The 14,009-nt window shown below is 46.3% G+C and overlaps 1 protein-coding gene across 4 annotated transcripts in view; it reads right to left on the minus strand.

Moving 5' to 3' along the window:
• depdc5 (DEP domain containing 5, GATOR1 subcomplex subunit) overlaps positions 1-14,009 on the minus strand; it is a 192,754-nt gene that overhangs the window by 177,100 nt on the left and 1,645 nt on the right. For all 4 annotated transcript variants that reach the window (XM_078226820.1, XM_078226821.1, XM_078226819.1 and 1 more), the window contains exons 2-7: positions 12,357-12,444; positions 10,467-10,513; positions 9,243-9,328; positions 5,420-5,503; positions 4,105-4,154; positions 1,128-1,197 (exon numbers count right to left, since the gene is read on the minus strand). In XM_078226820.1, coding sequence (XP_078082946.1) covers positions 1,128-1,197; positions 4,105-4,154; positions 5,420-5,503; positions 9,243-9,328; positions 10,467-10,513; positions 12,357-12,444 — 425 coding nt within the window. The remainder of the gene's footprint in view (positions 1-1,127; positions 1,198-4,104; positions 4,155-5,419; positions 5,504-9,242; positions 9,329-10,466; positions 10,514-12,356; positions 12,445-14,009) is intronic.

Here is a 14,009-nt window from a genome sequence, read left to right on the forward strand (position 1 = left end):
TGGTGGATTGTCTTTAGGATATCAGCAAGGAGCGTTTGCAGAAACAATGAGAATTCAAACTTCTCTTTCGTTAAACAACAATAAAAGTATTTATTAAAATAGAAGATAATAAAACACAACAAAGAACAATCTTATACCTCAGCAAACAATGAGCATTTAGTCCCTCACAGGCTGAAAACCCAAAAGTATCTGCTTCTCCCATAATTCTAAACTCTGCTCAGATCCCATTTCCCAAGGAACAACCATAGGCCTATTAGTCAAATCTAGTCAGTGATAGCTTAACTGACCAGGACCTGGGAATGGTCTTCCGTTCCGCAAATAAAATGATCTTTTCTGCAACTGGCTTTTGCCTTCAGCACTTCATCTCTAGCTGAGCTGTTCCCTAAAGACGGTTGCCCCCCTCTCTCTTGCTGCTGCTTCTTCAACACCTCATCTACATCTAAACTGCTTCCTGGCTCACAGTACTCGGACTACTAATTGTATCAATTGCAAAGAACACCCCATTCTTTTCTTGCTCTGAGGTGCTTGCCAGACATGGTTTACCAAATGCATGGCAGCTTGATTTTACTTGTGCTAAAAACTATACATTCATTTTAATAGCATCCTAACATCTGAAAGAAAATGAAGCCTCTAAATTTAAAAGATGTTTTCATCTTAAACAAGAATCTGTTTAGTGACCATAAAATCCCATAGAATCCCTACAGTGCAGAAGGAGGCCATTCAGCCCATTGAGCCTGCACCAAGAACAATCCCACCCAGACCCTATCCCCGTAACCCCACATACTTACCCTGCTAATCCCCTGAAACTAAGGGACAATTTAGCATAGCCAATCCACCTAACCTGCGTATCTTTGGAGTGTGGGAGGAAACCGGAGCATCCAGAGGAAACCCATGCTGATATGGGGAGAACGGGCAGACTCCACAGACAGTTTAATTTAACACCATTACAAAAACCACTAAAAAAGCCTCGCAACACCATTTTCTCAGGGCAACTAGGATGGACAATTATTTCCCATCTTGTTAGCAAAAGCTATGTCCCACCATTTAAAAATTTAGTGGGGGCTTCTACAAATGAGTATCGTGCCCCAAGGGAAGGGGAATGTAATAAGCCACAGATAAAGTCTTACCCTGGTATCTTCACTTATGTATCCACAGGTAACCTTTTCACCTTTAACCCACAGTTCACTCGCTTGTGCTCTAAAAGCAATAAACAGACATCACTCGCATCTTAATCAGTGGTACAGAAACCAAGAGTCTGCAGTAAAACAGCAAGAAAGTGCCAGGGTTCTCTGCCAGGGTTCAATTACAAGCAAACAGAGCGCAGACATTCCTCAAATATAATCCTAGAAACTCACAACTCAATCTCGAGAGTGCACTCCAACGTTCTCCTCCTCCATTCTCACATAATATTCTCATCAACACAATACCGCAGCACCACTGAATGGAGGCCATTCAGCCTTAACGTGTCTGTGCTAGCTCTTTGACAGAATACTCAATAAATCGCTCTCGTCTGCTCTTTTCCCATTGCCCTGTGTTTACCTGGTTCTCTTTCGAATGTGAAAATTGAATCTGCTTTCACCACCCTTTCAATCCAGATCCAAAGAGCTTGCTGTCAGGGAATCACCAACAATGGTTTGTGTACCTTCAGATCAGCCATGGTCTTACTGAATGGTGGAGCAGGTTCGAGGGGCCGAATGGCCTACTCATGCTGCTAATTCATCTCTCTCTCTATCTGTAATCTACTCCAACGACCAATCCTCAGATAATTGCGCGCCCCTCATTCTTGAGCAGCTCTGATTTTAATCGTTCCACCATTGGCAGCTGTGCCTTCAGCTGCCTTGGTTGTAAACTCTGAAATTCTCTCCCGAAACCCCTCTGCCTCTTTACCACCCTTTCCTCTTTTAAAATCTGATGTCCCCCAGGGTCTTTGTTGCCACACCCTCTCCCCAGCCCTCAGTGACATTGTCCACAAACACGTCCTGCGGACTGATGGCACCTAGTTCACCGTCCCCACCACCTCGCTGGACTCCATCACCATTCTGCTTGTTCCAATCCAGTACTGGGTGAGCAGAAATTTCCTCCAATTAAATACTGGAAAGATTTTTTTTTGTGTCTTTGGTCCCCATCATAAACACCATTCCATCACCACTGACACTCTCGCTCCTCCTGACAGCTGCCCGAGGCCGAATCCAGTTGTTCACAACCTTGGCTCCATCTCTGACCCAGAAGTGAGTTTTTGACCACATATCGGCACCATCACTTCATTCACCTGCTCCCACCTCCAATACTTCACCCAGACTCTGTCGACCATCGCCGATCTGCTCCTAAAACCCCAACTCAACCCTTTGTTACTTCAATTCCCTCCTGGCGATCACCCATTTCTTATCCTCTATCAACTTGACGTCACAGGATTCTGCTGCCTGTGTCTGAACGTGCACTGACCCATTCGGTCATCATCCCTGTGCTCACCAATTTACACTGCCTCCCATTTAATAGAATCCCGACAACGCAGAAGGAGGCCATTCAGCCCATCAAGCCTGCACCAATTCTATGACAGAGTATTTTACCCAGGCCCTTTCCTCCACCATATCCCTGCAACCCCACACATTTGCCTTGGCTAATCCACCTAACCTGCACATCTGTCGGAGGAAACCGGAGCACCCGGAGGAAACCCGCGCAGACACAGGGAGAATGTGCAGACTCCACACAGACAGTGATCTGAGGCCAGAATTGAACCCAGATCCCAGCGCCGTGAGGCACCAGCGCTGACCACCATGCCACCCCAAATTTTCAACCTTGTTTTTGTATCTCTCTCCGGCTTCATCTCTCTCTCTATCTGTAATCTACTCCAACGACCAATCCTCAGATAATTGCGCGCCCCTCATTCTTGAGCAGCTCTGATTTTAATCGTTCCACCATTGGCAGCTGTGCCTTCAGCTGCCTTGGTTGTAAACTCTGAAATTCTCTCCCGAAACCCCTCTGCCTCTTTACCACCCTTTCCTCTTTTAAAATCTTTGAAGTTTTTTTTAAGTGTGTCACAGGTAGGCTTACATTAACACTGCAATGAAGTTACTGTGAAAATCCCCTCATCGCCGCACTCCGGCGCTCGTTCAGGTACACTGAGGGAGAATTTAGCACAGCCAATGCACCTAACCAGTACGTCTTTCAGACTGTGGGAGGAAGCCAAAGCACCCGGTGGAAACCCACGTCGACACAGGGAGAATGTGCAGACACCGCACAGACAGTGATCTGAGCTGGGAATCGAACCTGCGTTCCTGGCACTGTGAGGCAGCAGTGCTAACCACTATGCTACCTTTGAGAAGACTTTTGGCCATGTGCCCTAATATCTCCATAGATAAATCAGTGTCAGATTTTGTTTTATAATGCTCCTGTGAAGCAACGTGGGATGTTTTATTGTTGCATAAGGAATCCGATCTCCCCTTTGTTTTTTTAAAAACCAATAACTATAACTTTGTCCTCTAGTTACTGATTCTTCTGCTGTTGAAACAGAGTTTTCTTATTTACTCTTTTATAACCTGTCGTCATTTTTACCGCCTCCATTAAGTCTCTTCATAACCTTCCTTGCTCGAAGGAGAACAAGCCTAGCTTCTCCAGTCTCACTACAGAACCAAAGTCTCTCATCCCAGGTATTATTTTAGTAACTCTCTCCTGCACCATCGCAAAGGCCTTGACATCTTTCCCAAACAGGGCTGCTCAGAACAGAACACCATGTTCCGGCTAAGATCCAGCCAGTGATTCATAGAAGTTCAGTTTCAGTGTCCTTATTTGCTCTTCCCCAGTCACAGTGGCAGCTTACCCACCTCTGAGATGGTGCCAAAGCTATCAGGAGCTGACTGCGAGGTGGCAGGAGCTGCTGAGTGAAGAACCCTGACAACAAACACTGCAACCCCATTTTGCACCCTCTATGCCCCCAAAATAAATACCGCGGGGCTCTAACCAAAGGCAGGAGGCCAGCGGTATTTATTCTGGGGGCACAGAGGGTGCAAAATGAAGGGCCAAACAATAGCCCAACCACCAATAATGCTATATACCGACACCGGGTCAATTCCCCAGATCGGAATGGAACAGAACTACAAAACTGACCTTATTCCAGCAAATTCCACCTTCTGTGTAACGTAAGCACAGGTGTTAACCTGGAAGAGAAAGGTAAGCCTTACAAAATCAGAGATAACTATTGTCCCACTTTAGAAACATTCACCACCTGAACGTTACAATTTGGAGATTGACCTGATGGATTACTGCTTCCAGTTCATTCTTCCAGTGTCAACGGCAGCGTGGATTACACTCATGAGCATCATTTACCAGTAACCTGTACAAGTGCAAGCGACAGTAGCTACTCCCCAAACCAGGTTGGCCCTTTGCCTCCATGCACTTTGATAGGAAGAATAGAGGTTTAGACTATTTTCTAAAAGACTTCGGAAATCTGAAGCACAAAGGGACTTGGGAGTCCTGGTACAGGAGTCTCTTAAGGTTAACATGCAGGTTCAGTCGGCAGTTAGGAAGGCAAATTCAATGTTAACATTCATTTCTAGAGAGCTGGAATACAAGAGCAGGGAAGTACTGCTGAGGCTGTATAAGGCTCTGGTCAGACCCCATTTGGAATACTGTGAGCAGTTTTGGGCCCCATACCTAAGGAAGGATGTGCTGGCTTTGGAGGGGATCCAGAGGAGGTTCACAAGAATGATCCCAGGAATGAAAGGTTTGTCATATGAGGAGTGGTTGAGGAGTCTGGAGCTTGATGGAGTTTAGAAGGATGAGGGGGAATCTAGTCAAAACTTACAGAATACTGAGAGGCCTAGATAGAGTGGACGTGGAGAGGATGTTTCCGCTAGTGGGTGGGACCAGAACTCGAGGGCACAACCTCAGAGTGAAGGGACGCTCCTTTAAAACTGAGAGGAGGAGGAATTTCTTCAGCCAGAGGGTGGTGAATCTGTGGAACTCATTGCCGCAGAAGGCTGTGGAGGCCAGGTCATTGAGTGTCTTTAAGACAGAGACAGATAGGATCAAGGCAGGAGAATGGGGATAAGAATCCAATCAGCCATGATTGAATGGCAGAGCAGTCTCGATGGGCCGAATTGGGGGTTGGGGGGGGGGGGGGGGGGGGGGGAGAGAGGAGAGGGAGGGAGGGAGGGAGGGAGGAGGAGGGGGAAGGAGGGGGGTGCACCTGATGGGCAAAGGGTTTCCTTCCCATCTTTTACCCGAGTTGGGAATGTAGGAGGCTGTCCATTTTCCTTCACCTTTCTCCAGTGGAAACAGGCTCGGAATGAGCCTCTAATTGGTAACTTAAAGCCTCAATCAGCCCAAGGCAGGGGGCTGACTCCATGATTATTGCAGCAAAATAGTAATTCAGGAGCGGTTTGGGGCCACAGTGAAGTGTAATGAAAGATGGACAGCTTACCAGGTTTTTCTTTAACCGCCACATGTCACTGCGCCCAATGTATTGGTCTTTGAAGGTAAGCTCCACCAAGTCGAGGGTAATGTCCTGTTGTATATTCAGACAAAGAGCACAGGGGAATATTTATAACCAGGATACAACTGAGAATAAACACCTCGTTTCTGAAGACTGGCAATGGCAAAAAAAGAAATTTTTCTAAACCCAGTGAACTCTGGGGATATACAGGCGAATTGTACGCGAATGATATTGTTAGGATAGAGAGGAGAAAGGCATTGTTTAATGGAGTACTTTGAGCACATGTGAATATGGGATGAGGATGGTGGCCCAGCGGTACTGTCATGGTCCTGTAATCCAAAGAGCCACGGTAATGCTCTGGGGATTCAGGGTTCGAATCCAACCATAACAGAGGATGAAAGTTGAGTCCAATGAAAGCTGAAGTTAGAAGTCTGATCATGATTATGAAACCACTGCCGAAATTTGACAGTCGACCTAAAATAGCTTTATCCTTATTCAGTTCTATGCTGCAGGAAACAGTCTGAAAATAGTTTATAAACAGGGGATAATAGTGTGGCATAGTAGCACAGTGGTTAGCACTACTGCCTCACAGCACCACGGACCCGGGTTCAATTCCCAGCTTGGGTCAGTGTCTGTGTGGAGTTTCTTTTTGATGTTTTACTTTAGTTACAGTGCTGCAGCCAGGGCTATTAACCCTGCCATTTGCATTTAATTTACCGATTACTGTTTTCTTAAAAAGAGTGCAAATAAGGGACATGCCACCCCTTCTCATTTATCCATTTTCTTTTGTTCAACCAGAAGTGTGCAAATGGGGGGTAGTTCCAGGTAGTGGGTGGTCGAGGAAGGTCACTGGACACAACGGTCTGCCTCTCTGCTGCGGCTACACTGGTGGCCAGGTTGGCTTGGATAAGGAGCATGTCCTGTCCACTGACATGCTTCAAGCCGTCCGTGACTGTGGGCACCACAGGGGCTGAGTATGCAGGGAATGACTTTTTGATTTAATTAACTAACTTTCCTCCTGGCGTTTTATTTTAGTTACAGTGCCCCACCAGGAGCTGTCACCCCTCTATTAACTTGTCTGTTTTACAGATTTGTTTTAATCAAAAGTGAGTAGAGATAGGGGATATCTGGGACACTGGGCATGTGGGAGGAGAGCTGTGAGACTGAACAAAGCCAATAAACTCTCTTGATAAAGAAAAGTTCTGTCTTGGTTTCTGCTTGAACAAACAAATTGGATCCTCTTAACAAGACAGGACAGGCACTCCATGATGCTCTCAAATCTGTTCTGTTATAGAATATACCAGAGAAACTCTGATAGAGGGGCACTCACAGTATGGGCAGTGGAATGTGTTCGATGTAACAGGCCCTATTTACCCTGCAGTAGTGGACACCCAAAAAGTGTTCTCCTGAGCGGTGTCACCGGTGCCTTTAGCAAGTTTCAAAGACATCAGGAACAGAGTTTCAATGGAAGACAGGAGGCAGTCAGGCTGGAATAAGAATCATCATGGAATCCCTACAGAGCAGAAGGAGGCCATTCAGCCCATCGAGTCTGCTCCAACCACAGACCCACCCTGGCCCTATCCCCATAACTTCACATATTTACCCTGCTAGTCCCCTGACACTAGGGTCAATTTAGCATGGCCAATCCACCTAACCCACACATCTTTGGACTGTGGGAGGAAACCCACGCAGACACGGGGAGAATGTGCAAACTGCGCACAGACAGTGACCTAAGCCAGGAATCAAACCTGGGTCCCTGGCGCTGTGAGGCAGCAGTGCTAACCACTGTGCCGCCTGTAAGGGAAGAACTTTTTTTCTGTCGGGGTGAGTTGAAATAAGAGAGATTGCTCTGAGTGTGAATTGAGCGACACACAGTAAGAGCTTGGACATGTGAGCTGCTTGGATTCCAGATTCAGCCTCTGGACCTTTATGTGGTTGGTTGGCTAATCATGTTTTGAGAGCTGAGTGGCTGGTCCTTGGATCATGACTAACTGATAGCATCATCTTCAAATGAATCAGAGCTTTATGACACAGTCGTGCTGCATTAAACTCCTTGGGGTTTTTGGAGCTGTTTCCCAATATCTGACCCTGATGAGGCAATTTGTGCATTTCATACCATTCCCCAGGCACAATAATAAAATAAAGGCAAAATACTGTAGATGCTGCACATTACTCAGCAGCTCTGGTCAGTGGAAAGAGAAACAGAGTCAATGTGTTGTGTCCAATATGATAGATAAGATTGTAAAGAATTCTCTTCTTCATTGGCAGAGGTATAGAATATAAAAGTTGGGACATAATAACGGAACTGTGTAAGACACTGGTGAGGCCACACTGGAGTATTGTGTGCAGTTCTGCTCACCACATTACAGGAAGGACATAATTGCTCTGGAGAGAATGCAGAGAAGATTTACTAGAAGGTTGTCAGGGCTGGAAAATTGTAGCTATGAGGAGCGATTGGAGAGGTCGGAGTTGTTTTCCTTGAAACAGAGAAGGTTGAAGGGTAATATGATTGAGGTATACAAAATTGTGAGGGATGCAGACAGAGTAGACAGGAGTAACCTGTTTCCCTTGGCAGAGGGTTCAAAAAACAGGGATCATAGGTTGAAGCTAAGAGGCTGAAGGATTAGAGGGAGCATGAGGAAAAACTGTTTTTACACGGAGGGTGGTGGGTGTCTGGAATTCGCTGCCTGAGGTGGTGGTGGAGGCAAAGACCCGAAATTCTTTTTAGAAGCGCCTGGATTTGCACCTTAAGTGCTGTAAGCTGCAAGGCAATGGGCTGTCTGCAGGAAGGTGGGGATTAGAAAGGGCACCTGGGTGTCTTTAGGTCGCCATGGACAAGATGGGCCAAATGGCCCCCTCTGTGCTGTATGATTTCTATGGTTCTATGACTTCTTCTGAAGAAGAATCATATTCAACTCATAACGTGAACTGTTTCTCTCTCCACAGATTCTGCCTGGGAATTCCAGCACTTTCTGTTTTTATTTAAGAGAAGTTTGACTGATTGCCTCAGAGAGCTGCAAGAAAAGCTGGAAGTTGTTCCTGATGCTGTCCTGGTCCCCCCCATGCCGACGCTATAGTTAAGAAAGCCCACCAACGCCTCTACTTTCTCAGGAGGCTAAGGAAATTTAGCATGTTCGCTACAACTCTCACCAACTTTTACAGATGCACTATAGAAAGCATTCTTTCTGGTTGTATCACAGCTTGGTACGGCTCCTGCTCTGCCCAAGATCACAATAAACTACAAAAGGTTGTGAATGTAGCCCAATCCATCACGAAAACCAGCCTCCCATCCATTGACTCTGTCTACACTTCCCGCTGCCTCGGCAAAGCAGCCAGCATAATTAACGATCCCACGCACCCCGGACATTCTCTCTTCCACCTTCTTCCGTCGGGAAATAGATACAAAAGTCTGAGATCATGTACCAACCGACTCAAGAATAGCTACTTACCCGCTGCTGTCAGACTTTTGAATGGACCTAGCATATATTAAGTTGATCTTTCTCTACACACTAGCGATTACTGTAACACTGCATTCTGCACCCTCTCCTTTCCGTCTCCCCTATGTACTCTATGTACGGTATGCTTTGTCTGTATAGCACGCAAGAAACAATATTTTTCACTGTATACTAATACATGTGACAATAATAAATCAAATCAAAAATAATCAGAAGCAGGCAGAATTTCTGTACATTTTCGTAATCTCCCACTGTGACTTCAGCAGAAACCCGGGAGAAAGGGTATAAAAAGCTGCTGAAACAACCAATATAGAGGAGCCAGGGTGGAGGAAACGAAGACAAAACACACCACTTACCTTGGGATCCACAATATTAACATAGACATCTTGGTAAGCTCGGAGTTTAAACACCTGGGCCACAGTCTGGTCCACACTAATAGTTTCTGAGGCAAAAAACAAGGGCAAAGCATGCAATTAAAACTGATTTCACAATGGATCTCACATACTTTGAATAACAAAGTGGATGCGCAGATACAATTAATATAAACATGGGGTCTTCAGCAACACAGTCCCAAATCTCTCCACTCTTAATCCATTCCTGTGAAGGTTTTAGACTCCTCACTCAGTAGGTAGAGGTTAGTGGGAGGGGTGGGGGGCAACGGAGTGGGGGGGGGTGGGGAGCGAAGTTGGTGGGGGTGAGCAAGAGGCAAGGTCAAGGCGGGTTGGGGGTGTGGGGAGCTGTACCAACAAGACAGGTAAATCAAACCAACATCCATGTCCACGCAGAGAGTGGAAATAGAGAATTGGGGGAGAATTGCAGCTCTTAAAGTCTGGACTGGGAAAAGCTTGAAAACAACCAGGGGCGGGAGGAGAATTCAGCAGAATGCAATTGCAGAAATCTGGCTGAAGTCCGAGCAATGTCGGGAGCTAAACACACCAAAATACAGGAATTTTACAAAGTACAGGGAAAATTCGGAAAAGGGCGAGATTAGATTAGCAAGATCTCCGAAGGTGTGCGGGTTAGGTTGATTGGCCATGCTAAATTGCCCCTCAGTGTCGGGGGATTAGCAGGGTAAATATATAGGGTTATAGGGATTAGGACCTGGGTGGGATTGTTATCGGTGCGGACTCAATGGGCGAATAGCCACCTCCTGCACTGTTGGGATTCGATGATTCCATGATGAATAAAGAGGCAGTCAATGGAAGAGTTCAGACAGTGCATTCAGTACAAATAAAAACAGGATCAGATCCAGACTATCATCTGTAAAGATATAGTTCCTGACTGTGAGGAACTCAACAGATCAACAGCAAAATGTAGAGCCAGGAGACAAAAACAGAAAATGCTGGCAAATCTCAGCATGTCTGACAGCACAGATCTGGATGACCCTTTGTTAGAGCTCTGTTGGTGCACCTACACCACAGGGACTGCAACGGTTCACGAAGGCAGCTCACCACCAGCTTCTCAAGGGCAATTAGGGAAGGGCAATAAAACCTGCTGGCCCAGCCAGTGACGCCCACACCCTGTGAAAGAATTATTAAAATACCCGTTCAGCCACAACTCAAAATAATTCACAGTATTACCTTTCTGCAGGTCTTCTTTCAAAGACTTCACCTGAAGTAGAAGAGGGCTGTGAATAGCAGAGACAATATCTTAATTAGCACAGGAAAGGAAGAGAGAAAATACATGCATTTTCACAGCACCTTTCACATCTACAGGCCCTGCTGTCCTGTAGAGAATGCAGTAACTGGTTTGTACACAGCAAGCTCCCACCAGCAGCAGGGTGAGACTGGCCAGATCATCTGTGCCGGTGATAGTGGTTGGGAGTTAAATATTGGGCAGCAAATCTCATTAAAGAGTGATCACAAGGCAGCAACCAGAGGGAGGTTCAGTTAATGTAATCGGTCATCCGAGATTTAGGAGTTAAAGCACCAGCTGAAAGCCCTCATACACTGGGACTGTCACATGGACATCTCGAATGGATTGCCGTGTGATCTTTCTGAAGAACTCTTCAATTCTAAGTTCTGGTGACAGGGGCAGACCCGCACCTCCCGGGAGGAGTGGAAAAGTGTCCCATAGTCTGCGCCTGACAATGTAATCCACCCCTCTCAGAAACAAGTTACACCCCCTTTCTCTACAAAACAGCATCATAATTTAAAGTTTATTTATTAGTTTCACAAGTAGTTACATTAACACTGCAATGAAGTTACTGTGAAAATCCCCCAGTTGACACACACCGGCGCCTGTTTGGGTACACGGAGGGAGAATTTAGCATGGCGAACGCACCTAACCAGCACGTCTTTCAGACTGTGGGAGGAAACCGGAGCACCCGGAGGAAACCCACGCAGACACGGGGAGAATGTGCAGAGTCCACACAGACAGTGACCCAAGTTGGGAATTGAACCCGGGACCCTGGCACTGTGCAGCAGCAGTGCTAACCACCGTGCCATCCTACCAAAAAAGAAAAATACACACTTTATTGCCCGTCAGCTAAAGGGGCATCATTAACTCAAACTCAGTTGATACACTGAACCCAAGTGTCAGTCACTTTTATTGACAGCTGTTTGAGACACAGATTGCCAATGGAAATGGTGTCCTGGTTAGTCAATGGCTTTCTGGGTAGTTTTATGTAAAGGCCCACCTCTTATTTCCACAAAGAGGGACTCGGGGTGTTGAACTAATAATGCATACTGTAAAGCTGTGAGCTATTGTCCTGGAGGGGATGTAATGCCCTTTTAGCAAAGTTTAAAAGCACGACCATGCATTAGAATCTCTGCAGTACAGTATGAGGCCATTTGGCCCATCAAGTCTGTACTGCCTCTCCAAAAGAGAATCTTACCCAGGCCCACCCCTCACCCGATACCTATAACACCACATATTTAACCTGCAAATCCTCCTAACATACACATCTTTGGACACTAAGGAGCAATTTAGCATTGCTAATCCACCTAACCTGTACATCTGTGGAGTGTGGGAGGAAACCGGAACACCCAGAGGAAACGCATGCAGACACAGGAACAACGTGCAGACTCCCCACAGACAGTGGCCCAAGCCGGGAATTGAACCCAGGTCTTTGGCGCTGTGAGGCAGCAGCGCTAACCACTGTGCCACCGTGCTACCCCGTTCTGTCACTCCCACCTCAATCCTGCTCATGAGCACAGACAGCAGCCGAGACTAGGTGACATCTGCAGTGCACCGGAGCCACACATCTTTCTGACATCCCTTAACACGCACACCAAATTGTCAACATAAATCTAAATTACTACAAGCTAAACAAGCAGAGATGTAGTTGTTCATGTCCCATAAGACGACAGAATTCTTGTGGGTTTACACAGATATGGTAACTCAAAGTTAATTAACAATACATTCCATCAAGACATTAAGCTTCCTGGGTTGCAAGTGTCCCAGGAAAGGTCCCGTATGTCAAAACAAGCAGCATTTAACAGAAAGCAGTTTATGCAAATATTGCTAACCTGTACTCATCGTTGATATGTGCAATCTCCACAATATCGCCCAGCTTCACCTGAAGGAAGACTTTGGGGTTCACCATCAACTCATAGTCTAAAGAGAAACAAGAAACAGGAAGTATAAAGACAACTCGTATCGTTAGAATTACAGGATCTCTCGGAAGCTCGGACGATCGTCCAAGATGGCTCGTAAGGCTGATTCGGGATCTGCGGACATTGTGGTAATGGAGGGCATATGTCATCATGTCTGGTTGTGCGTTACTAAAAAACTTCCAGACGTCACAATCCCGCTCCCACCGCCATTTGCAGGTTGCCCAAGGGCTTGAGAGCTGCGCACAGAGAGAAGGATGATGGTGGGTGACAGCTTTTAGTCAAGAGAAACATCAGCTTCCACACATGTCCGGACAGAACAAAATCTGGATCCGTTGGCAAAGAAACCAAGGTGGTTGACAATTTCATACTGCTGCAGCCTTCACTCAACAGAGTGATGTGGAGATGCCGGCGTTGGACTGGGATGAGCACAGCAAGAAGTCCCACAACACCAGGTTAAAGTCCAACAGGCTTATTTGGAATCACGAGCTCCTGGAGCACTGCTCCTTCATCAGGTGAGTGGAGAGGAGAGTTTCACAAACACAGCATCGCTGATTACCTGAAAAGACTCACATTCCAACCAGTACCTTGCAATTGTGTCTCTGAAACCTACCTCTCCACTCACCTGAAGAAGGAGCAGTGCTCCAAAAGCTTGTGATTCCAAATAAAGCTGTTGGACTTTAACCTGGTGTTGTGAGACTTCTTACTGTGTTCACTCAACAGAACAGCCATGGAGACATTCTAGATGGCACACACCTGTCTGGCCATTGAGGACTTGTTTGCCAGAGCCCCATCTACTGAGTATTTCCTGGGTTCCTAAAAGGCTTTCACAGTAACCAAAGTGGCCCAGGACATAAGGACTCTCCCCGTACTTCACTCTGTTTTGATCCACTCTTTGTAGGATCGGAATCTCCTCCGATAAAAAAAAACTCCAAACCCTCACGGGCACAAACTGCAAACAGGTGAAACTCTGTAGGGGGTTAATCTCCAAAACACACTGAGGCTGAAGTCAAGTTAACATCGGGACATTACTATCTCAGAGAGGAAAAGTGACCAGCAGACAATTCATTATTCACAGATTCCTGAAGGCAAGTGAATAGGGAGTTAACAAGACATATGGGACACTTGCTTTCATCAGTCGTTGCATAGAGGATAAGAGCAAGGTTGTAATGTTGGAGCTGTACAGAACATTGGTTAGGCTACAGCTGGAGTAGTGTGTGCAATTCTCATCACCTGACTATAGGATGTGACTGCACTGGAGGGGGTTCAGAGGAGATTCACCAGGATGTTGCCTGGGATGGAGCATGACAGATACGAGGAGAGACTGGATAGGCTTGGATTGTTTTCTTTAGAGCAGAGAATTCGAAGGGGAGACATGATTGAGGTTTATAAAATTATGAGGGGTATGAACAGGGTGGACAGCAAGTGCTGTTCACCCTTCACCCCGGTGCTCACTGACACCTGGTTCAGCCTCCATTTAAAAATTTTCACCCTTGATTTCAAAATCCTGTGTCTGTGTAATTTTCTCCAGGCCCAAAGCTCTCCCAAGATCTGTGCGCTTCCAACTGT

The sequence above is a fragment of the Mustelus asterias genome, chromosome 13 (assembly GCF_964213995.1).
Source record: "Mustelus asterias chromosome 13, sMusAst1.hap1.1, whole genome shotgun sequence".
In the NCBI taxonomy this organism is placed as follows: domain Eukaryota; kingdom Metazoa; phylum Chordata; class Chondrichthyes; order Carcharhiniformes; family Triakidae; genus Mustelus; species Mustelus asterias.